This window comes from Manacus vitellinus, unplaced genomic scaffold (genome assembly GCF_001715985.3).
Source record: "Manacus vitellinus isolate BGI_N305 unplaced genomic scaffold, ASM171598v3 scaffold_25_pilon, whole genome shotgun sequence".
In the NCBI taxonomy this organism is placed as follows: Eukaryota; Metazoa; Chordata; class Aves; order Passeriformes; family Pipridae; genus Manacus; species Manacus vitellinus.
Genome location: NW_021939882.1, coordinates 6,051,242 through 6,075,558, shown reverse-complemented (window position 1 = coordinate 6,075,558; position 24,317 = coordinate 6,051,242). Strand labels below are relative to the sequence as shown.

Sequence of the window (24,317 nt, the reverse complement as noted above, 5' to 3'; positions counted from 1 at the left end):
GGGGGCAATGCTGGTGCCCCCCGTGCCGGCCCTGGGCTCCTCCCCACCCCCTGGTGCTCCAGGGCTTTTCCCTGGGGTCCAGGGTATTTGTTTTCCGCTTGGGAGCACTGGCAATCCCGGCAGTGCCACTGCACAGCTCCTGGCAGCTGTGGCAGCGCCCGAGCCTGGCTCTGCAGGGAGATGTGACCTCGACTGGGGCACCTGTCCCTGATCACCCACAGCTGGCAGAGGGTCCCTGACGTGCTGCTGGGAGTCTCTGCTGCACTGACAGGGTACCTGCCACTGTTCCTGCTGGGGGGTTCCCCTCTGGGGGTTCCCCAGCGGGAGGCACTGAGCAGTGACAGCTCCATTTGGACTGGAGCTTATTGACCAAATAAAATGTTTTTTTTTTTTTGAAGTTCAAATCCAAAAACCGTTTCTGACAAAAAGTGAAATGGCCAGATGCCATTAAGAAGTAGTGAAAGAAACTTGGTTTTCTTTTATGGGAAGAAGGAGGAAGCTCCACACAAGGCCTTCCCCCCACCCTGTCCAGCTCCACACACCCAGGATCCCATAGGAATCAATCCACCTGATAATTACCAAGCAGCAGTTGGAAATTGTCTGTGGAATGATCCTGGGGAAGGAGAGAGAAACAGCTCTAGTTTATCCATTTAGGTTTTGATCATCACAGTTGTAAATCTGTCATGGAACAAAGCAGTGGCAGCACATAAAAACCTCCAGAGAAACATCAAATTACTTTTCCCTTTTCAACCCCCCTTGTGTCAGTGATATTGTCAGTAAGGGCCCAGACACGTTACACAACCTGCTCCACAGGACAGAACTGGGTCCCACATTTCCAGAGACGAGTTAAAATTAGATTCCCACCTTCGGGAACCCTCTCCAGACAGTTAACACTGTATTCCACACAGCCTCGACCGGAGACAATAAAGACATTCTTGGCCTGACGAGTACACCAACAACTTACCTTCATGTGTCTGTTCACTTCAAATAGTTCCCGTAGACATTTGCTTCTTTCCAACAGGCTGCTGGTAGGATTCCAGCCCATGGCTGTGGGAAGAACTGTCCCACCCTGCTGGGCTTGGGGAACTCTCAGATAATATTTGGAGTGGCCAGGGGGAAAAAATACATCCAAAGACACACACACACACAAATGCTACTCCCCTTCCACGTTCTTTATATTCCCTTTTTCCATTAAAATGAATTTTGATCATGTAGGATGCAGCAAGTGCTTTGAACTGGATGCCAGACCTTTCCTGCTCTGCATCAGGACCCATCTCTGGAAGGACGTGGCTGCCTCCTGCAGAACGAGGCTGTGGACTGAGAAGGGAGCTGGGGAAAACTCTAAAGTTCAACTCCTGGCACTGAGAAAATGTCCCAAAGCCACAGGTTTGTCATGGAGGGGCTCTTTGGCAGCACAGAAGAGCCAGGCTGGCTTTTAAATCATCCCCAGCAGCCAGGAGGGGCTGCAGGAGGAAAAGATTTGGAAAAACTTGGATCACAAACATTCACATTCATGAAGGCAACACGTGGAAGAAGAGGGAATAACAGGAATTGGTGAAAGGAGCACAGACCAAGAACAAAGGTGATAGTGGAATAAATTAACTTTCACCCCAACCTGTGAAGGAGTCAGAACAGGCAGGCATGTTCTCTCAGGGCCTGCACCCAATAGCCCAGAAGGCTGAAAACCTGGGAGAGACCAAGAAGCCACCCCGGGCTCTACAACCTTCTTTCATTTTCTGTTAAACTTTGAGCCCCCCAAATGTCAAACAACCCCACCCTGCCTCCTCCCACATCCATTTACCTGTCTTAAGACCTTCTGTTCCAGAGCACTGAGATACTTGGAAGATTTATCTCCCAGCTCCAACATAAACCAAACCTGCACACAAATCCCACACACATAAATCTCCCTTCATACATCCGCTTCCCCCAAAAGAAGTGATAATGCTCTTTTTGTGAGAGTTGTAATTTTTTTGAATGGTTCTGCTTCCAATTTATTTCAGTTAGAATTTTGTCTTTTCTAAATCTTGAACCATTCCACAGTATATCTTTATTGCAAAAAAGTCAACATGCATCTTAGAAATTCAGCTTGTAATCAATAAAACAAACATTACATATATGAATTTCAATGTATAAACAGTTAGAAATTCATCAATATCTCCTATTACCCTATTACACAAGGTCACAATCTGTAAAAACTATAGTACAAGGTTACTATACACCAAGAGGAGCTTTGTTCCTTTTCACATGATTTTGTTAAAGTGGTGCTTTCACAAGCAGGTGCCAGGTTGCAGATTTACCTTTTCAGCTCTGGAGATGGTTTTATTTTGCTCAGGTTAAGTCAGCAAGGAAAGGGATGGAATTCCTCCCACAGTGACTTGCTTTCCCCATCCTCAGTGTCTGTCCCACAGCTCAGGCTGACACAGGGAATCACACCTGCCTGGGGCACACAGGTACCCTGCAGGTTGTGTTTTGCCCAAGGTACACGTGAATTTCCCAATAAAGCATCACCATGAAATAAACTCAGCTGTACTGCCCTGCTGCCTATGGAATCCAAACCAAACCATTCCAAGAGAGTTCAGCATGCCCTGAAATATAGGGGGGTCCACACACTTTGGCAAAAGGCAGGCCAGTTTCACACAGCTCCCCTCCCCCTGCTCCAGCCCCCCGAGCCAGTCACAGCCCTGCTGCCCCCTGGGCACAGCCAGGCTCGGGGGCACTGCCTGCCCCACAGGCACCAGACACCTTTGGGATGGCACCAGGGACTTGGGCCAGCCTGCCAAGGGTACTGTGAAGGCAAAATTAACTGTATGAAGCATTCAAAGCCATTAAATAAAGCTCTGACCCTCACTCCCCTCCTCTCCCCCAGCACTTTTCCCTGGAAAAACAGATGTCACCCCAGTGTCACTTTAGAGCTAAAACCATATGAAAAGGAATCTATTCCGTGTGTGTTGAAGGCTACTGCAATTTGCTTACAGCTTAATTAATCCACTGTAATTTTCATTTTCCAAATACAAAAATACAACAATTCTTATTGAAATCTATACGCCGGTAGTTTTAGTACACAAAAAAAAGCAGAATATTTACAAAATTATACAGTTTAAGAAAAAGCTCTGTACAAAAAAATATATAAATCCTTTTGATCCCTCTCTCATTTTTTAAGTTGTCAGGACTCGGACATGTTTGCTGCAATGGATTTTTCAAGATACACACTGTGCCACAGACATTAAAATCCTTAGGGATGATGGGAGAAGAGCAAGACATTCCTCTAAGTACGTGGGGGGGGTGGGCTTCCCCTTGTTTCTTCCTGCCTGGAATTTAGACTCAGTCCCAATTCTAGGAAAAGGTGAGTTTTGGAAAGAGACAGAATACTGGAGACATTCCCTTCAACTGACAGGAAACAGGACATTATACAGATTGATACCCCACCATGGCTCAAGGATAGAGAGTCAGCAGGGCTGTGACCCCAGAGGGTGCTCAGCACCTGCCCCTGGCCACGATCAGAGCCACAGGCAGGTAAAGGGTGTGGTGGATATTGTCCTTCCATCAGGAGTCCCTGGGGAATACAGTGGTGATCACTCAAGAGAGAAGAGCGCTGTGCACTGACATTGTGTTTATTTTGTGTAGAAATGTACATAAACTGCACTGAGGAGTGGCCAGGACCAGTGGACAGGCAGGGAAAGTGCTGCTGGGCGACCAAGCCGTGAGCCCTGGAGCCTGTACCAGGTACAGCACCCGGCTCAGGACCCTGACCTGGCTACCTGCATCACCACCAGCACACACCCCATTCCTGGGGGGTTAAATGGTACAGCAATAAGGCAATTGAGAATGTAATGGAGTTCAGCTCAACATGTCTGAAAGAACTGCCCTTGGCCATGAGGGAATCCCCTTGGAGACCCAGCTCTGAACACCCTTGGGACACTCGTCCCTGGTTTGGGGCTGGGCAAGACAGCCTGGTCCTGTGGGCTGAAACCCATCCTGCTCTGAACACTGCAGGGCTCTGCCTGGAACAGACAGCTGGAAACAGGGAGAGGAAGAGATCTACTCCTGGCTGGGGCCAGATTAGCTGCTTTTGAGGGAGTCTGGAACTCCTTCCATTCCTGCTCACAAATACTGAAGTGCAGTAAACAAACAGTCTGACTTACACTGAGCCTTACACTGGAACTACGCAAGGAAATCAAGAGGGAGTGAAAATCCGCTCCAGTGTGTCCCTGCTGATGTTTTCTGTGAAGCAGAATTTGGAGAAACAGAGTGAACTGGACCATGTTATAGCAATACCCTGTTAAATTGTTTCTTCCACCTCCTCTCACAAAAAGCAGAACAACACAGAGACTGTGTGGCTGAACATACTGAAACAAATGATTTATGAACCTAGCTACAAATAATTCCTACTATGAGAGACTCCATAGGAAACAAAATGCTACCCTTTTTCAACGAGCAAATGAGGCCAGTTTTTCTTTCATAATATTTAATGAAAGTTTGTCTTTACCCTAACCCCATAATATTGCTAAATAAAACCTGTAATATCTTTTCAATTATAAACTAACAAACCAATCACATTATAAAAAACCCAAAACAAGGTAATACAGGTGACACAAAAAGAGGACAAGAAAATACTAATTTTCCCCCCCTCTCTCTTTTTATCCTTCTTAAATAGAAAAAAAATCACCATCTTGGTGAGCTTGATAATCCTGTAAGAAGTTCCTGGGCCTTTGGCTAGCTCAGTCTCACAGCTCTATGTCCCAAATGTTCTCATACCAAACTCTGCTCATGGTAAATCTTGTGGTTTGAAAAGAAAGTAAAGCTTTTTTTGGCTCATCAACTTCCTTAAATAAACGTTTAAAAGATGCAGCTTGAACTATATTCCTAAAATTATACATTTCCAACATCAAGTTTCATCTTCTCCAAGAACGAGATTCATCCTCATCTTCGTCATCATCGTCATCATCTTCGTGCAAAAATAAATCTGAGGTTTCAGTCTCCTGAAGGAAGAAAAAAAATGGACTTTTAAGCACAAATTCCACGCTGTGCCCTGGGACACACCACACCACACAGCCTCAGCTGTACTTGTACCTGCCTGTGGTGTTACAGTGTGTCTCACAGACACACACAACTACACCCAATCAGCTTTAGGGGAAGAATGGCAGCCTCAAATCAGGAGAGGGAAAGAGAGCAAAGCTTCAGAGGAAGCTGGAATAAACCATGACCCATGCCCCTCCCAAAGAAGGTTCCTGTTAAGTGCCTCAACAGAAACACCTTTAAAAGCTTAATGTGTTCAGAATTACGGGGAAGAACAGACATAATGTTTCCTACAGTGGAGAAGTAACAGGACTTAGTACTTTGCAGCCTGCATACAGAACCTGAGGCATCATCATTGACAAATCAACATCCCATCCACAAAGTGTCTTTTGCTTTTCTTTTTTTGCCCCTTTCCCCCATTTTAAAACATGGGAAATGCAGTTCAGTTCCTGGTTTACAAAAACATTTTTTACAAAATTTCTTCAGCACACAGAAAACTGTATCCTAAGAGTTCTGAGTTATTAGATTCCAGGAAGAATGGTCAGGTTATTAACAGGTTTTCATACCTCTTCCTTGGACTCCTCTTCCTCGATTTCTGTGGACACAGAAGGTACCTTGGGTTTGTGCCATGAGATCTGGAGCCGTCGGTCCTTGAACCGGGATCCCTGGTTAGCAGCCTGAGTCATTTAAATGAACAGATTTTCAGAGAGAGGATCAAGTAAAGAACCTTTTTAGTATCACCAACAAGCCAGACCCAGTGCATGAGGTGCAGAGGCACATTTGAAGATCTCAAATATATAAACCACAATCACCCACTTAAGTCTTCTGAGAGCAACTTCACTCACACCCAAATCTGCCAAATGCTGCTCCCGCCCAAGAGGATGAGCAGAGCTCTGAGGGGATGGGGACACAGAGCCTTTACCAGACAAAGCCCTGTGTCACTGTTCAGGTGGTACCTCTCTTTCTGTGGCACTACCTGCAACAGCACCAAACACTGTCGAGCTCAAACTGGGGATCAAAGCCTCCGAAATTTTACAATACAAAGGTAGACATCAGCGGTTAAAAATTCTTATTTTAGGTCTGTGAAAAAAACTATATTCATGATTCTACTTACATTCTCAGCTTCTGAGCGAGACTTAAAAGTTAGAACAACACTTAATGGGGAATCCTCTTCTTGAAGGTCTTCAATATCTCCAAATTTCTGTGAGAGAAAAGTTCATTAGGACCAGCAGTAATATTCTCCTCCAAACCCACAATCATCATGGGCTACACTTGCAGTACTCAAGTGTACTGAAATCTGATTTCTTGGATGGAAAAGTGAGAGCCAGAGGACTCTCAGCTCCATCACCCAGCAGTATTGCAGCACTTGAATTTTTGGAGAAAAGCTCAGATTTATTGCTATCCTACTAAGCACAGCTTAATTCTGCAGGAGGAAACGAAACACATGTATTAATTTACAGCTCACACTTACAGAGAAGTGCTGTAACAATTCATCTTTTTCCTCTTCAACAAAGCCTCCAACGGTGAGTGCTTTGGGCCGGTGATCCACCACCATGTGGTTCAACATGCCCCGTCCTCTGCCCCCACGGCCCCGGCCCCGGCCCCTTCCTTGGGCTGGCACTGTCTTTCCTCGACCAACAGGCAAGATTCCTAATCGGGCAGCCTGGGGAGAGAACACAGCCACCCCCACCGTGAGGGGATCCGAGACACTGACACCTCAGGAATTCAGTCCCAGCACCAGTGCACACCAGCTCACCTCCACCTGTAACTGGTTGAGCTTCTTCCGCAGCTCAGTCGTGTCCTCTCCAGAGGACAGCCTCTTGTGGAAATCCAGCTCTGCATCCAACAGTTCCTTCTGTGCCTGGGAGGAAAAGGGACAGGAAGAGAAAACAGGAGGGAAGGGCAGAACCGTAAAATAGAATGTTTATTCTACTTCAACATGTTGATGTGAATGGTCCAGACAGATCAGGACACGACAGCCACACTTTTCTCTAAATTCAGTCTGTTTTAACTGTGTCTGTGTTGTCCCTACCATTTTTTGAAGGACCCAGAATCCTCTGCTTTAGAACTGGAACAAGTGTGAATGAGCTACAAGCAAAACTAGGTCATGGAGTTCCTTAAACCATGGCTTGCTCATCCATTGTTATCACTCACATTAAAATACTGCTTGCAAGTGTTTTGATCTAATGTTGCTGCATTTTTAAGAAATATTATTGGAAATAGTTACAAAAGATAAGCAGGCAAGTATGTTGCACAAGAAATACCTCTGTCTTGGACTTCAATTTGGATGGTGTGGAGGCTGTAGATGAAGTTTTTAATTCATCCTTTAACTGAGATATTTTTCCTGTTAGTTCTTTTAAGGTCTTCATAATTTCTGCTCTCTCTTCTGGTTTCATGGCCTTGTTTTTCTCCAGCTTGGATATCAACATCTATGCAATAATAAAAGTGCAGGAACATAAAATTCCAGGCTAAACAGCCCTGAACAGACAGGTATCTACAAAATCAGGACGTATTTACTAGAGACATTCCAGGCTTACCTTCTGGCATTCTATCTGCTTTTCTAACATCTCCTGCTTCTTTTTCCTCATGTCTTGTTGGAGTTTCATTGCCTCCTATATGAGGAGAAAATTCTTTCTATCAGTAAAAAGCAGTCTAGCATTCTATGTACTCATACAGATCATATTGTCCTCTTCAAGCTACGGAAATGAAATCCACGACAAAAACTACTGTCTGCAAAAAGCACAACTATGAAGTATAGCTGGTCCAATAAAAAGCTACTGATTTCCCACTGTAAAGTATTTTACTTTTTGCCCCCTTCAGACACCTCTTAAGAAACATACCCTATGCTGTCATTCAAGTGTCTTCTACCTGCAGAGATGGAAAACAGAGAAATGCCTCCAGAAAACCCCACACAGCCCAGTGTGTCAAGCAAGACACCCCAAAAGGACTCTCTGCCCATGATCAGCCCCAATGTGTGTTTGCACGACAGTCCCATAAGGATGACAAAGCCCACACCTGTGCAGAAAGCTGTACAGCAGTACTGAGGTTTCAGGTGCCCATATAACCTTGCATTTAAAACACTTTGCTCACTACACTGTCAGTCAGCCATCAATAGTCAAGTACCTGTTTTTTTTTAAGGGCTTCTTGCACATCGTGAGGTTTAGACCCTGCACCAGACTTCAGGGATGTCTTTAAATTTGGAGAACTGTAAACCATTTTTGAGTGGCTTGTAGAAGTAGGAAATATCTGAAATAGTAAAAACAAACACACTAAAATATGGAATAGCTGAAGTGACTGATACACCATCAGATTTGTACAATGAGGTAGAAAGACCACGGCAATTAAAACACATAGATCAAGACATAAATATAGTTAAAAGGATTTCTGCAAAAGATACTGTCTTTCCTTCTCCATGTCAGACTCCCTCTGCATCCTGATTCCCACTAGGACACCACTGAAGGTGATGATTTCCATCCACCTTAGTTTCAGCTTCACAGTCACAGCCTACCATCACACTTTCTGATCAATGAAGCAGCAAAAGCCACTCCATGCTTCCTTTCTCAAAAGGACTTCTCTATGGCCCAGAACACATGCTGCACTTCAGTATCAAATTAAACTGTATCAGCTTGAACTCTGGGCACAAGTAGTCTCTAAGCTTCTAGCACTGCTGTTAAAGCACAGCATAAGCTCAAAAATCACTGAAAGCCAACAGATTTGCCAACAAAAAGCTGATCTCACAGGCTGTCAGATTTGTTTACTATGAAGCACTGCCAAAAATATTTTATGCTATTTAAAATACTGATACTTTGTTCCTAAAGTCATTGTCCCTGTTTCATATAAACAGCTGATGAAATGAGGAAGAAGTGACTGACTGTGGCTGAGTGGAACATTAAGTGAAAAGGAACAGAACCAAGTGGGAACGATTCACAAGTCCTTCCCAGCTGACAGGCCAAAGCTGTGTCTGAGGGCATGACCAGGGCTGGTTTTCAAACGTACCTGAGACTCTTCCACCCCAGCCCCAGGCTGGCTTAGCTCAGGTTGGCTCCCACCCGCTGCTCCGAGGCGCCGTTTCACCGGGACTTTGTTAAGGACATAGGCACCAGATGCCAGGGGTTTGTTCATCACCTGTGTATCCACAGATATTGAAACGTGAAGATTAGATAATTTGCTTTCCTGCAGCAGCAGTCACTCTGGAAAGCTGCTGACCTCCCTGACAGCACGTACCTTGGACAGGCTGCTGTGCACGGTCACAGCAGGCGGCGTGGCCAAGGCCTGCTGCTGGAGGTGCAGCTGGTGATGCAGGGCCTGGGGGGGGGTTGGCTGCTGCTGCTGCTGCAATGTGGGCTGCTGCTCACTCTCCCTGTGCCACAGCACCCGGATAAAACGATTGCTCAGCACCGCCTCCGTGCTGGAAATCGCCTTCCTCGCCTCGTCGTTACTCAAGTACTGAATGAGAGCAGCTTCAGGGTCATTCTGGAAAGCAACCTAAAGCAAAAGTTCATAAATGCATTATTTGTCAAGGAAGGAAACATCTCAACTGGCAGCAAACCCATCTACAAATAACCTGCAATGATGAGTGGGACACCCAGTGTATTAACAGCTCAAAACATGGGTAGGACGCTCTATGTAATTAAAGCCAAGTACATTCTGGCAAACATTACATGTCCTTGCAGCAAAGCCTATACACAGTAAAATAAATAAATAAAGACTCCTCCACCAAAAGCATCACATTTAGAGCAGTGTGCAGTGCCACTGGGATATGGCTGAAGGGACCCTGGCACTGACCCAAAGGCTCTTTATTCCAACCTCCCAAAAGGCAAGTGCTGCTCGAGGGTGCACAATCTCAGCACACCCTCAAAGCAGCAGTACCTCAGAGTCTTGAATAAGACTCTTTTTCTAAAAATTAGTATCACAGTAATAAAAATGTATCTTGGACTTTCTAGTGCAATGATTCAGACAGCACGTTTGAAATGCATTATTTCCTTATGGAGGTGCAGAAAGCACCACAGTATCTTTTGGGCTAAGACATAAAATAATCAACTCAAGAAATATGGAGGCTTCCAAGGCATGTGTCTTTTATTTAGACCTGTAACTGAGGACTTAAGAGGCCACTGTTTATTCTAGAAAAATAAAATGGAAATTAAATGCTGTTTAAACCATGTAACCTTTTTTTAGTACTTTTCCCCTCCTTACAGGGCAAGGGACACCATTGAGCTGGAACCAGTTCTAGGATGCCAAGTGGTAACAAACTGATGCAGATAAAGACTCTCCTGTAGCATCTTTGTCAAAATCCTGACTGTGAAATACTGTAAGACTACCATACAAGACAAACTGTCTCTTTAAAAAGTTATATACAAGTTCCTCAAACACTTGAGTCAGTTTAGACACTGTTAAACTGGTCAGTTTTTCAAATGTAGTAAGGCCTCATGAAGGCAGAAGCCAACACACTTTCACAGAATTAAGATAATAATACACAGTAGACCAAGAAAAGGTTTCCTTGAACTTGATTACCTCCTCTCCCAGTTAGTCTCCATTAAGATTTCTCAAGGAAAACATGCAACTATTCCAGTAGGCTTTGAGGAAAATAAAATAACCATATACAGACATAAAACTCAACTTTGGCTTTTACCTGAATGTTTACAATAGTTCCAAATTTGCTGAAGTGTTCGTTGAGCTGTGTAATATTGTTCAATTCTGGTGGAATTTTTCGAACTTCTAATTTTGTATTTGTGTACTGATTCTTTTTCAAAAACCCTGGCTTGTTCTGGTTGTTATTTGCTTGCCTAGAGAAGAGGAGAACAGGAGCAGTTTAGATGGGCACACGTGTCCTCAAGTAAGGTAGCAAATGTTAATATACATTTTTCCCCTGAAAAGTACACCCTCTACACACTAACAAAGAAGAGCTCTCCCCACCACCCAATATTTAGTCACCATATCATGTGGACACAGATTTTCTGACCCAACTAGCCCCAACTGCAGAGACTGGGGAACAGCAATGTTCACAGCACTGACAGCAATCAAGTGCATTCCAATTAATTCCAGCTAATTCTTACTTTCCCAGCCAGGGTTTCTTCAGTGGTGGACATTCCATGTTACTTGGAGATCTTTTCCTGCTGTCTGGTTCCAGGACAACTCTAGTGACATTGCTGCTGTTATTTGTAATGGGAATGGGAGGTTCAGTCTGGATGATAATATTGGCAGCTGGAGGGAAGGAAAAAGGCCTGTGTTATTCCACTACACATGGAAAAGCTTTGCCTTACACAGCAAAACAGGACTGAGGTTAAAAACATAAACATTAGGAAGACTTTACCAAATTGGTCAGTTTTGTTTCTGAAGTTATTCCCACATTAATCCCTAGCCTAACTAAACATCCTGAGGGAAACACACACAGTCCAGCCAGGAGGGATAAGGTTTTGACCTTTAAGGTTAATGTTAGCTTGAACAAAGCTATAACTTCATCTTTCAGGTACTGAAAACTCAGATTCTGCAGGAAAAGGAGGGGGGGGGGGGGGGGAAAAAACCCAACCCAACCAAATCCCAACAAGACAGAAAAGGAGGCAAAGAGCCAAGGCTGGGTTCCCAGGTTCCCAGGCTTCAGTTTAGAGCTCTGCAATAGGCAGGGGCTGAATAAACAACCAAGTTCCCCTGTATGAACCCCTGACAGAGTAAAAGCAATGAAGAACCCATGTCTTCCACTGCTATCCCCTTGCCAGCCCTCCAGCCAGGCTTCAGCAACAAATTAAATACAACTATTACACTCTCCAAGACATTAGATTTAAAGTTTGAAGCAACTTCTACCAACACAAAGTTTGCTAGGAATTTATTTATAGCCTTTGCAAGAGTATGCCCTTGCTATTAGTCTCCTGCCTGTGCCAAATATTCAACTCCTAAAAAGAAGTCTGAGTTATACAGCAATTTCTATGACTTTTATATAAGCCAGAGCTCTGCTGGTTACACTGGTGAGAACAGGCTGGGCATTTCCAGGCCTGGCTTTGATCTCACTTTGGAGAATGATTTGAGAGCAACCCAACCCTGCCTCTGTGACAGCCATTAAGATACAAATGGCAACAGCGATTTCTGCAATAATATTTAACTATATTCTTTACAGGATGAGTCACTGGAAGGAAATACTGAAAAAAAAAAAATCTTTCTTATCTACTGAATAAGAAACACTGAAGTGTAACAGCAAACATTAAAATTTAGCATCTTTGCTTTTAAGGATCAGGGCAGGAAAAATAGGAGGGAGAAAGAAAGTTTTGCTACCAGAACTAAACTTTCTTTAAAGAACCTTGACTTGTTCTCTTCCCTAAAAGATATTTTCTACATGTCACCACTAAGAGACTACACCTACATCCATCCAGGTAGGGGTTAGGAATTGTTTAAGTGCAGACTGGGATTCCCATGGGCTGGGAGAATTGGAATGCTACCTGCAATGTTCATTCAGAGAGAACACCTGGCTGACAGAGTCAGACCATCAAGCACCAAAACATGCCATGATAGTTCCCCTCTTCACTACTGCAACAGCCCAGGCAAGGACTGTGGATCATCACCTCTGTGCCCTTGGCTAATCAAAAGCAGTCTGCAGACTGTGCTGCCAAAGCCATCTTTAGGCACCAGTTTTCTTTCTAGGAGTTCCCAGCACGTGGAAAGTGCCTTCACAGGCTAAGGAGGAATAAAAACCCACCCAACCAACAAAACCCTTGTAACATTCCCAAGTAAGTGGTTATTTTTAACCAAAAAAGGCTGCTTTGACTTTAATGTGGTCATATTAGCACCTTCAAAAAAAAGGTAGAAATGTCCAAAAATTGCTCTGAAACACTAGAGCAGTCAGAAAAAGGAGTGCCTTCAGCCTGAAAACAGGGAAAATTGTTCACGGTCTTGGACAGAAATAGCAACAGCAATGACCAGAAACCCTTCCTACCTCGAGGATTTGTATCCATCTCCCCAGATGTTAGGCCAATTAGATTTGGACGCTGCATTTGTGCTCTCGTAAAGAACTGCCGATACTGAGATCTACCAGCACTGGTAATACTAGGAGCTTCGGGGTTATAGCCATCTGGCTCATATGTATCTACAAAAAAAGGAGAGAAACGACAGGATTTTTCAAATGAGTTTAAGACTCAGGGTTAAATTTTCCTTTAAGGAAATGCATGGATGTCCAAGAGTCAGAAGCTGTTTCGGATGAAGAGAAAAGAGAGGTGGTACAGCCAACGTGTGCAGCCATTTCAAACCCTCACCTGGACCCAGCCTATCTGGGCACATTCTCTTTTGGTTTTTAATCTGGTACTGTTTGTCCAAATATGGGTCACAATACTGAGTATTGCTGATCCACTGACTGGAAAGGCCCAAGGTAACTGTGTGACAAGCTGCACAATGTCTGGCACTGTTTCAAAGGGAGCAACACAAGGTTTTGTTTGGGCATTTATAGTGCAGGGCCTAAGATGCAAAGAGATTTTCAGTCTTTGCTGCCCAAGGGTCTAGTTTGCTTCAGAAAAGGATTTTGGGGGAAGAACATACTTAAATAATTCCAATCAAAGAAAGCTGAGAAGTGAGGTAATGGGACCAATACTTACCTACTGGATTCTCTTACTTTATGTAAGAGTGAGACCAGCTGCCTATCCCAGGTAAGGTAGGAATGATCATTTTCATTAGAAGGGGTCGCCACGAGAACACAAGATGACAGAATTGACTGCTATTGTTCCTCCAGCCCAAGGTCCAAATCAAGGATGATGTAATTTTCCAAAAAAAAAGAAAAGCTGTACAAGAACTAGAATGAATGAAGTCTATGAAGAGCCTCCACAGAAACACAGTACATCCTGGAACAGAATGAATGCCTGCACAAGGGGACCTGACAGATGTGAGCTCCCCTAAATCTCAGCTCCTTATTCCACAGCAGCAAAGACAACTCTACAATTTAAAACAGATGCCCCAGAATATCCACACTGATGTTTTACAGTTTCAGGCTCTGCCAAGAACTTTCCCTAATCCTGAAGGAGCTGAACCACAAGTTCCTCCTCCCTGATTTGGCATGTGGTTGACTGCAAGAGGGCAGCCAGCAGTTATTACCACAGCAGTCCAAGAACAGGACATGAGAATCTCCACAGTGGTTCTGGAGAACAGAACTACTGTGATGCCCTGCGACCTACAACAGGCAGAATCAGCCACCAGAAGTTCTAGAGCTGAAAGGATCAGATGGTGACACCTAAACACCTGACAGCACTTAGGGATAACTGAACAGATTATCAAACGAGAAATCTGAGTGACTGAAGTTCTGAAAAGCATGGAAGTCACAAAGATGATGACACGGATCATGAACTGAACTAAAGCCTTCCTTTGAATAAAATTCAGAATATTTATTGTAAAACCCCAGATGAGAATATTACAAAACACTGACATTTAATTATCTTATTTTGCTCATATAGGATAGGGAAATGCCATTAATCCTTTCATTATTAAAGAAATAAGCTTTATTGTGTTTAAACTGAGCAATCTAGGACTCTCCAGGCATTTTGCTATTTTCCCTTGTAAAACCCCACTTTTTAAAACTTTGAGCTCTACTAAGGAAGATGGATATGTCCAGTGAAAGCCATCCACTTTAAGTTAGAAAACTAGAACTAAGCTGAATCTGGAAAAAGGATAGAAAGTAAGTACTCATGTATATGAAGACTGTACAGATTATTGTGATACACAGCTGGAAAAAAAAATCTCTCATCTGCAGTAGTCCAAACTGGAAAGGAATAAAACCTAAGTTAAACAGCAATTACAGGTTTCCAGATCCATCTTTTGCCTTCTAATATCCTACTGAACAGCTTGAGGATGAAAGGATCCCTTTCTTATGCAACAATCTGATTGCTGTGAGCACATGAAACCCAAAGGAAGCTCCCCACAGTGCTCTTCCCTCAGACTGTGACAGAACACTGTTGCCATTCCACACTGGAATGGATGATGGCCTGACCCAGGGAGACCCATCAGACTTCTTTTTAGATTTGTACATACTGGAGGAAGACAGATGATAACTTCTAATCACACATCAGAGGGATTTTACAATTTTTACGTCAAACAGATTTAAACCAAGAGACATTTGCTTACGTTCTGACACTGTATAGAGCAGGTTCTGGGGCAGAGGAGGAGGCAGCCTTGCTCCCACAGGTGCCAGACTGGGCACTGCACTTGTCCCCGGCTGGTCACGGTTATTTATCAAGCTGGACTGTGTTAAAGGTGGTCCTACAACAACACCACAGAACAGATCACACAATCACACACTGACAGCTCACAGACAAAACGTGCAAACAATTCAATGCCATTTGTTTATGCTTTGCTTTGAGCAAGGTCAGGGTTGTAAATACGTTCAATCCCACTACAGCAACACTGAACTGAGAAGTTTGTTCAGGTAAGTTACTCTGCTTCCAACACCTTTTCCCGTTCCCAGAAAAGACAATGCTCTAAGGAAAAAAAGCGTCTTTTCTTCCCCAGAGGTTTGTTAGTGCAAGAGTTGCATTAACTACAGCAGCTCCTCCCTCAGCTTTGCCATGGAGAGGCAAAGCTTGCTCAGAGCAAGAGATCAGATCAGCATCATTTAGGCTGCAGTTCTGAAACAAGACCTGCAGGGCAAGAGGCATTCCCAGACAAGGAATTTCTCTAACTGGTTGTGCTTTGGTTACCTCATGTACCACACAGACATTCTTACTGAGTGTATGTCCAAAAAGGACCCCAAGTGACATTACACAGCCCATCCTGAGCACTGTCAGTTCTCTCACTGCAAGTCAGTTCTCTCACTGCAACCCACTAGAGGGCTCATGCAAAGGTTAGGGTTAATCCTGTATCAAATTATTTCTCATCCCAAAGCTGCTGCTATTGGACACAACCACCACAGCACGTATTGAGTTCCTGGAATAGAGAGCACTGAACCAGAACAACCATGTCCTTAATAATGCCACTTCTTCATAGAATTCATAAGATGCAGTAAGATAACAAAAAAGGCTGAAAATCTCAGATCACTGCTGAGCTAAGACAGATCTTAGATGCATCAATGAGATATTACTTTCTAATAGCAGATAATGTAGCACCAACATTGGAGCTTTTTTAGAACCTTTAGGAGATCAAATCTCAACATTTTTTGCACTTGAGGAAAACAAAAACCTAGAAAGTGTCAGTGACCAATCCAACCACCACCAGCTTGAAATGAGCTGAAAGATCCCCCCTGCTCCACTCCCGTGCCCTATTTAATTCAGTTTGGAGTGTGAGGCACATCGTGGTTCACCAGCCGAATTTTCGGGACTCCTTTGGCACTATTTCAAACAGCACACGGACGGCAAAGAAACCGCAACCGGTTCCTGCAGCGGTGCCAGACACGGGCAGCAGTGACTCACGTGGGACGGGCAGCACGACGGGGCGCGGGGGCTGCGGGGGGCCGGCGTGCACCGGCAGCCTTTCAGGCCGCGCACGGCCCCGCAGCGGCGGCAGGAGCATCCCGGGCGGCGGGAGCCCCGGCGGAGGCGGCGGAAACGGGATCATGCTTGGCAAGGAAACCTCGTCTACGACCAAAGGATCATTTCCGTGGTCAAACTGGCAGAGATCGCCAAGGACACAATATCCTCGCTCTGCAAAACAGGACATTTTGTATCTTGTCAGGAAAAAAAAAACCAACCAGAAGTTCGCAGTGATTTGTAGCAGTTCAGATTTTGTTGGAATTCCTTAATAAGGAAAGCATGCCGTCACTGATACATTACATTATCAGATAAGGTTTCAAAATAATTCAAATTAGAACAATCCTTCATAAAAGCATACAAGCTTACATGCATCCATCATAAAGGCTAGTCAGAAGTACTTGTTTATATTAAACATGCATACACACTGCAATCTGCAGCAGCAGTGCCAGTGGTTGAGGTATTTGTCTAGCACATACAGAACTGTGAACAAACTCCATATGTTCTTATGCAGCAACTGTCACAGCACAAGCAAACTGCTTCAGTAAGACTAGTTATGTCCTCAGTATGACACAGGTCATCTCTGCACCTCTTACATACAAGGTACATGTCACACACCACTGCACTGTGACTTGCTGCCCACATTTAGTGAATACCCGAAAAACAAGTCACACAAACACTGAAACCAGGCATGAAATGGAAAACTAAGGAACAGTTACCGTCATAATCTTGACATCTTCTTTTAGGAGGAGGGTTTCTGCCAAATGAACTGGGATTGCTGTGATTGTTGAAGTAATTTGACCAGCTCTCTGTGGTGTTTTCAAGGTGGTGTGCAGGTGCAACTACAGTAACAGCACTGGGAATAGCTTGTGCAGAGGAATACTGTTCAGAGGATTTACTGGAAGATGCGGACACCGGATTATATGAGCCTTCAACATCATTTTTTTCACTCTTGTATTTTGATCTCTCTCTCTCTCGGTGCTCTGTTGAAAAAAAAAAATGGTTAAGTAAAGTCTTCATGCTTTGTTCTGTACATCAGAGCCACGAGGAAGTGCTAATACACAACATTTCCTGAAATATTGAGTGTTCTGCATGTTAAACTGTTCTTGAAGGAGCTCACTCTTACCAATGCAGTAAGAACTAAACATAATGTGAACAGGGATTTAATTTCAGAAATCTCAATGTTTTCTTTGCGAAATGCACATTCATTCCTCTACTCCTTATTCCATTCTGGATTACAGTTCTCTCTTAAAGGAGAAAGAGAAGGGCAAAAACCTTTCAAACAACAAACATACCTCTGCCCTTAACTAACGTGGTCTCAAGGTGCGTTGAAATCTGCTGTAATCTGTGGCACTTACTTTTCCAACAGACCTGAACTAGCCCTAAAAGAACAATGATCACATGGTAACCACTGCAAAGAAACCTTCTCTAAAAATATACAGTACCAAAGTGAAAGAGAGGGAAACACTGCTTTGCAAAAAGCTCGATCTCTACAAGGAGAAAAACAAAAAAATAAAAATCAACAGCTTTGCCAGAACACAGAGCTCAAAAATACAATCTACTGATATCCACGGGTATACACCTGTGGATAAATTAAGAGGTTAGCAAAGAAGAAAACAACCCCTTTAATTGTTCTACTCCAAAGAACAGCATCTTAATTAACAATTTCAAGAACACAAAGTTCCCAAATTTTGCTCCAACTACCCAAGGGCACCTCCTGGCTGCTAAACCACAGAGTCCATAGGAATCACACCCAGCACTGCCATGGGATGTTCTCCTGCAGCAGAAGCACCCTGGATACTCACCACTCCTGCTGCCATCCCGGTCTTTGCTCCGGCCCCTGCTGCGGCTGCGACTCCGACTCAACCCTCGGCTTTTGCTCCGGCTTTTACTCCTGCCCCGGCGCCAGCCAGACTTCTCCCTGTACAGGTCACTCCTGTCGTAGTACCTGTCGTAGTCCCTCCATTTCCCATCATCCCGCTTTTTCTCTCTGGTCCTAGAAAAGACAGATGTAGATGATGTTTGGGAAAGGAGGAACCAAATTAAAAAAGAAGCTCACGAGAAGGTAAGGTACTGCTTGTCCTTCCGATCCATCTGAGCAGTGAGACATTCCAGTCAGAATTTCCCAAGTTACAGAGAAGTACAGAACGTCACAGCTGAATCACTGGTCTGCAGCAAGCAGCAAGGGCAGGACTAGGAACTGGCAAGGTGAGATGGTTACAATGCTCAGACCCCGACAGGCTTAAAAGTGATGTTCACTGTGTGAACAACAGCCCCCAGCGCCTACAGATCTCCCAACAATGGTCTTCATTTATATAACAAGGGAAACAATGGAACTGATGACATTCCTAGGAATTGTCATTTGAAGAATACTATCATTTTTTCGGAAGAGGCCAACTTTTCGTGAAGGGTTCTCACACACATGATCAGCATACAGACAATATATCACAGACAGAGAAAAGGAGGGAAAAAATCCACTATTTTTCATAAAAATCACTACCTACAAGGTAAAAACCACGTAAAGATTGACAACAAATACAGAAGAATATCTTAATATTGTGGCTCAAAGCTAACCTTTGCTCACTGGAATCTCCACGGCTCCTCTGGGGACTGGAATACTTCTTCTTCCTGCTCTCCCGCTCTTCTTCAACTGACTCTTGAAAATTCTGTTTAACACACAACTACCAAACGAGGACAAGTATCACTTTTTTTAATGAAGAACATGACATCAAAATGTACTTCAAGTTATAGACTGCATCCCATATAAAACAATATTCAAGTACTACTTGCCCACAATACCAAAGCACTACAAGTAATCAAGAACTAGAGGTTTTTTTGTCTCAAAACTTCCAAGTTTTTCTGCAGAGATGCTCTCAAATAAAACCACTTCAGTGTTTTGTTTCTAAACAGGATTCAGGAAAGACAAGATCTCTCTCCACTCTACTGCCTTATTTAGCATAAGTAATTCTATAAGTTGGGTATTTCCTGAACCTTGGAACATGACTCAGGAGTCACCTTTCCAGGTAGGAAAATCACTAGTTGACATTTGGAATAACTGCTTTAAGGCAAAAATCTGCTCACATGGTGGAACTGGTCACATCTCTTGTTGGCCTCCACCAAAGCAGGTTCACAAGTCTGTCAGCTGTACCACCACTGCAAACCACTGACCCACACTGCACCTCTGCTGCCATTTCACACTGCTTACAAGTTACTGTAAATTTTGGTGACAAAAGTTGACATGCAATAATGTAAAAGATTTTTTTTTCCCAAGTAAAACAAAAAGGAAGGCTTCCTACATGCTTGTATAACAGGATTACTGGGGAGAACTGGTAGAAATATTCAAGACTTGACTTGACAGGGCTTTGGACAGCCTGACCTGCAGCCCTGCTCCCAGCACAAGGTGCATCACACCTGGGTCCCCTGCAGCCCTGACTCTGCTGTAATTCTAAGTGTAGTTTATTTTATGGCCTCCATTTGCAGGACTCACACCATACACTGAGCTATATGACAGGTCTTGATGACCTGCTGATGGCCTTGCTGATGTCAAAATAACTAATTAATGCCCTGATCCTGTAAAGTTGTCCCATAAAGCTGTCCTAGATATCTTCTTCTGCTTATTGCCACTCCCCTCCACTCCCCAAACCTCCCCCTCTGTCCCCACCAGAGCACTGGTTAAGTCAACTGAAGGTAGCTCTAAAGGACTTTCTATAAGCTATGACATTACTTTGAGAACTGATGAGAAAGCTCTTCCAGTGAAAGTCTTGTACAGTGGCAAATTATGAACTTCCATAAGCAAAATTCTGTGTCACAACCTCAGATAAAACAGGACATCAGAAAAGAGAGCAAAAAAGTAAAAACCAACTTTAATTTAAATCATCTGATGAATGACGTTTTGGTAAATAAGGACTCGTGTTTGTTTGGATTGACCTGGGTTTGGCTGACTGACAGATTTCTGCCATTAACTGTCACCTTCTCTCAAAAACTTAATTGCTTTCAATTTTGTCAGTAGAACTTAAAATCATGGCAAAAGAGAGAACTGTTGGCAAACAAACTCTATCTCACTTTCCAAAGTAATTATTCCATTACAGAGGCTGATATATTTCACTGGTTTTAAGCATCACAGAAAATATACTAAATAATTTACATTCCTCACAGAATATAAAAAATTGGAAATGTTTTGGACTGTTTTTGCTGCTTTCCCCTCTCAAACCCTTCCAAATAATTATTATCTGGTATTGCTAGGGCCATGTGAATAGGATTTCTGAGTGCCACTACTCTCAATCAAAGGCAGGCTTTGGAAAAGTATTTAAAATGTTCTTGTCCAAATTGTCACCTTCCATTGCTCTTCAGACACACACAAGTCATAGAGATGATTAGTCACAACAGAGTGCATTTTTCTTTCATGTTTGGCCTCACAAACGTATGAGAGCTAATTTGAAAATTAAAGGCAGGCAGAGCAAATACGTTACCTCCTCCTTGACTTCTTCTTTCTCCTGCCCTGCAGGCTTCGCCTCTGCCTTTGTGGGCTCAGCAGAAGGAAGGTAACTCTTGGTGTACAAACTTTCAAAAAGTTTATCTACAAACCCTGAAGTTTCTGAGGATACAGAACACAAGAAAATACTGTTATATGTGGATTTAAGGGCATGGTTACATTTGCCAGAGAAGACCCTGAAAACAGTCAGCCAGGTGGGCTGCTCAGAGCAGCAGCACCTCAGATTAATGAGCCTTAGCCCCATTGAAGGAGCTGGAATTACATTTGTGGGACTTGAGGCTGTTCATTTAGAGAAAGTAACTCATCAGGTATACGAAAGACAACAAGAGAAACTCCTGTTCTAAAGGGTGAGCATGATCAGAACTTGTGATCAAGAAACAAGTCCACAGCTACTTCATCAGCTACTCTCAGCAACCTCTTTAGGGCAATTTTTACGAGAGTAAATAATTCACAGCAGCAGTTCAACATCATGAAAAATGCACAATAACTTCCCCAGTGAGTGTTAGAATTTCAGGTGTTTAAAACCTTGAGTATGAACCAAATTGCCACGCAAAGCTCCCCAGGAGCCTGAAGGATTAACAAGGACTAGGTTTCCAAAGGTGACCAAGCACCTGTCAGAGAAGCTTCTGGCAGCACGACTAACACTTTAAACTAAATTGTTTTCATTTCAGAGCACTTCCTCCCACCCACTGTGAAAAGTCCAAGTTACACAACTTCACCTGAGGATTATTATTTTTTTAATCCCAAGATCTTTTTTCCATCACATTCTGTAAGAAGTATTCATGGATGCCAAGAAGCATTTTGAAGGCAACAGTGGTGCATCACCCTCTGTCCTCCCCCCAGAGAAGCAAAGCCCCTGGAGAGCGCTGTACCTTTCTGCAGGAAGACATCCAGCTGGTCAGCACAGAAAGCTTTCAGCTCCTTCTCGGGCTTGTCTTTCTTGACTAATGCCACGACATAGTTGGCCAAGGCTGAGGGGTCTGCGTCACATCTGGGGAGAGGGAGAACCACGCTTGGCTGCTGCGGGACACCGACCTCGCGGGGACAGTCACTGCTCAAGGACCCCCCCCGAGCTCCTGCAACACCCCCGGGGTGCTGGGCTCACACCCAGCACCAGCACAGCTGCCCTGGGACCACGGGGCCAGCAAAGGGCTTTATGAAACCACAGTCCAATATTTTAGTTGCCTTGTGACCCCTCAGCCACATGTGACAACAGTCCCGCTCCTCTGCTCTTCCTGAGCTTTGCTGAGGGACAACCACCTCTGTTTTGGACAATCAGACCCACTGCTGAGGCCCCTCTCAGCCCAGCAACCACAGCTCGAAGGGCTCTATGGATGTGGCAGAGCACAAACCAGGGAAGGTACTGCACAAGGACTGGGAAGGGTTAACTGGGTTTAAACATTAAAATATTGTTATGAAGCAGTTCAGAAAATGTCAGAGGCACATTTTCAATACACACACAGGTAAGTTCTGCACAGCTTCAGTGGTTGTGCCTGACATGCTGGGGTTTCCTCCCCATGGATGCTCTCATGCCAAATTTTACAGTAACTCTGTAAAACACCCAAAGGGGAACAGTTACTGAACAAGTTCTCTCCCCACACTCCTTCCCCCTTGTCTGGCTCCACAAAGGCCAAAGACACTAACTTTGTGCAGTGTAATCTTTATATGGGATATTGCTTTAGATTCCACCATTCAGCCACTAGAAACACACTCCAGGTATAAAACAGAACAACAGTGTGACATGATGAAGTGACAGCTCCTCATTTTGCCTCTCAGAGGATGCAGATGTCAGCTATCAGCTGAGGGCAGGAACCTAAACACTCATGATTTAAAGACTTATTTTTTCAAATTAACATTCAAAAGGGGATTGTGTATTTTCTGAGAATATTAACTATGGAAATAAAAGGAAAAAGTATAAAGTATATGGACCTCAAAATAATTTAAAGTAAGGAAAAAAGCCAGAAAACAAGCAAAGGGCAAAAACCACACAGAGGGCAACTGGTGAGAGAAATAAAAATCCTCAATGAGCAGCAATGAAGCAGCTCTACTCTCAGCCTGCAACAACATCCAGCCTCCGCTGAAAGCCAGGATAAATGGAGCAATTAACAACAAAGAAACCACAAATTGACAGATTTTACACATACACAAAAATAACCTGTATGTGATGCATTCACAGTGTGTGATGTACTGGGGCCCTCATGCACTGATTATAAACCTTCCATTTCAAATAAAGGAGATGATCCATCACTTCACAACTATTTCCTTTCCTTTCTCTGCACATTAGTCTCTCTCAGGCATTACCATCCCATTACGCAGTGCAGGAGCACACAAGATGTGTGCACTCCTCCAGATGAGCTAGGCTATATTGTCACTCTGTTGTCACTACACTCCCTGACCGTCCCTTTAGAGTCCCTGACTGCCAGGGCCCACTGGCCCAATCCCTTGATTCTCTGCCACAAAAGTCTCCAGCTCACATCCCCACAGTGCAGCTCCAGTGCTCAAGGAATGCTGGAGGCTGACTGGAGCTGGCAGGGACACTGCAAGAGCGAGAGTCATGCTCCAGTCTAGAGACTTTCAGCAGAGTTTGACCAAAGACACCTGTGATCTTAACATGGGGAAAGGAAAATTGGGAAGAACTTCCAAAGGCCTGATACTTAATGACAGCAACTGAGCAGTCCTAAGGCCTATTTACAACACTTCATACAGGTCTCAGTTGTACTTTGTGGGAACCTTAAGGCTGCCAGGCACTGACAAGCAGCTTCTCCCAGGAGACTCCTGCTGCAGGTGAGACCCACCAACCCCTCCTGTGCCTGCATCACCAGCACCAGGTGTGTTTAGGCACTGCAGAACTCAGGACCAGCACCTGGGGCTGTTTAGGCACTGCAGGGCTCTGGACTGGCACAAACCCACCACCATGTTACAACCAGGATGCATTATCAGAAACCATAAAAAGCAGCATGAAACAATGTGGATCCATGCTGACTCCAAACAAGTCCCACTTCCACTGTAAGCAGCAGAATGTAAATGCAGAGTTTCCACTGGTTTAACGTTATTCCTGGTTTTGTCAGCTCCTGCCAGCCCTGGGCTCTGCTCCGAGGTCACACAGCTGGGACTGAGCGACCACAGTGCAGCCAGGGAGGCAGGTGGGGTGGGGGACACAAGCAGCCCACAGCCAAAGCACACAGAACCACTGAGGCTGGAAAAGAGCTCCAACATCATCACATCCAACCTGTGACCGATCCCCACCTTGTCATCCAGCCCAGAGCACTGAGTGCCACGTCCAGTCGTTCCCTGAACACCTCCAGGGACGGTGACTCCACCACCTCCCTGGGCAGGCCTTTCCAATGCCTGACAACACTTTCTATGAACAAATTCTTCCTGAT

The 24,317-nt window shown here is 44.2% G+C and overlaps 1 protein-coding gene across 1 annotated transcript in view; it reads right to left on the bottom strand.

Moving 5' to 3' along the window:
* Nucleotides 1-1,947: 1,947 nt before the first annotated feature.
* Nucleotides 1,948-24,317, bottom strand: part of RBM27 (RNA binding motif protein 27) — a 23,392-nt gene continuing 1,022 nt past the window's right edge. The window contains exons 2-22 of the mRNA XM_018073457.2: nt 21,807-21,925; nt 20,912-21,036; nt 19,017-19,123; nt 18,248-18,438; nt 17,738-17,824; nt 17,162-17,425; nt 16,386-16,616; nt 15,106-15,240; nt 12,938-13,087; nt 11,070-11,217; nt 10,646-10,799; nt 9,241-9,501; nt 9,013-9,141; nt 8,140-8,262; nt 7,554-7,628; nt 7,281-7,445; nt 6,773-6,877; nt 6,488-6,679; nt 6,131-6,217; nt 5,583-5,693; nt 1,948-4,979 (exon numbers count right to left, since the gene is read on the bottom strand). Of these exons, the coding sequence (XP_017928946.2) occupies nt 4,893-4,979; nt 5,583-5,693; nt 6,131-6,217; nt 6,488-6,679; nt 6,773-6,877; nt 7,281-7,445; nt 7,554-7,628; nt 8,140-8,262; nt 9,013-9,141; nt 9,241-9,501; nt 10,646-10,799; nt 11,070-11,217; nt 12,938-13,087; nt 15,106-15,240; nt 16,386-16,616; nt 17,162-17,425; nt 17,738-17,824; nt 18,248-18,438; nt 19,017-19,123; nt 20,912-21,036; nt 21,807-21,925 (3,046 nt within the window). The 3' untranslated portion in view covers nt 1,948-4,892. The remainder of the gene's footprint in view (nt 4,980-5,582; nt 5,694-6,130; nt 6,218-6,487; nt 6,680-6,772; nt 6,878-7,280; nt 7,446-7,553; nt 7,629-8,139; nt 8,263-9,012; nt 9,142-9,240; nt 9,502-10,645; nt 10,800-11,069; nt 11,218-12,937; nt 13,088-15,105; nt 15,241-16,385; nt 16,617-17,161; nt 17,426-17,737; nt 17,825-18,247; nt 18,439-19,016; nt 19,124-20,911; nt 21,037-21,806; nt 21,926-24,317) is intronic.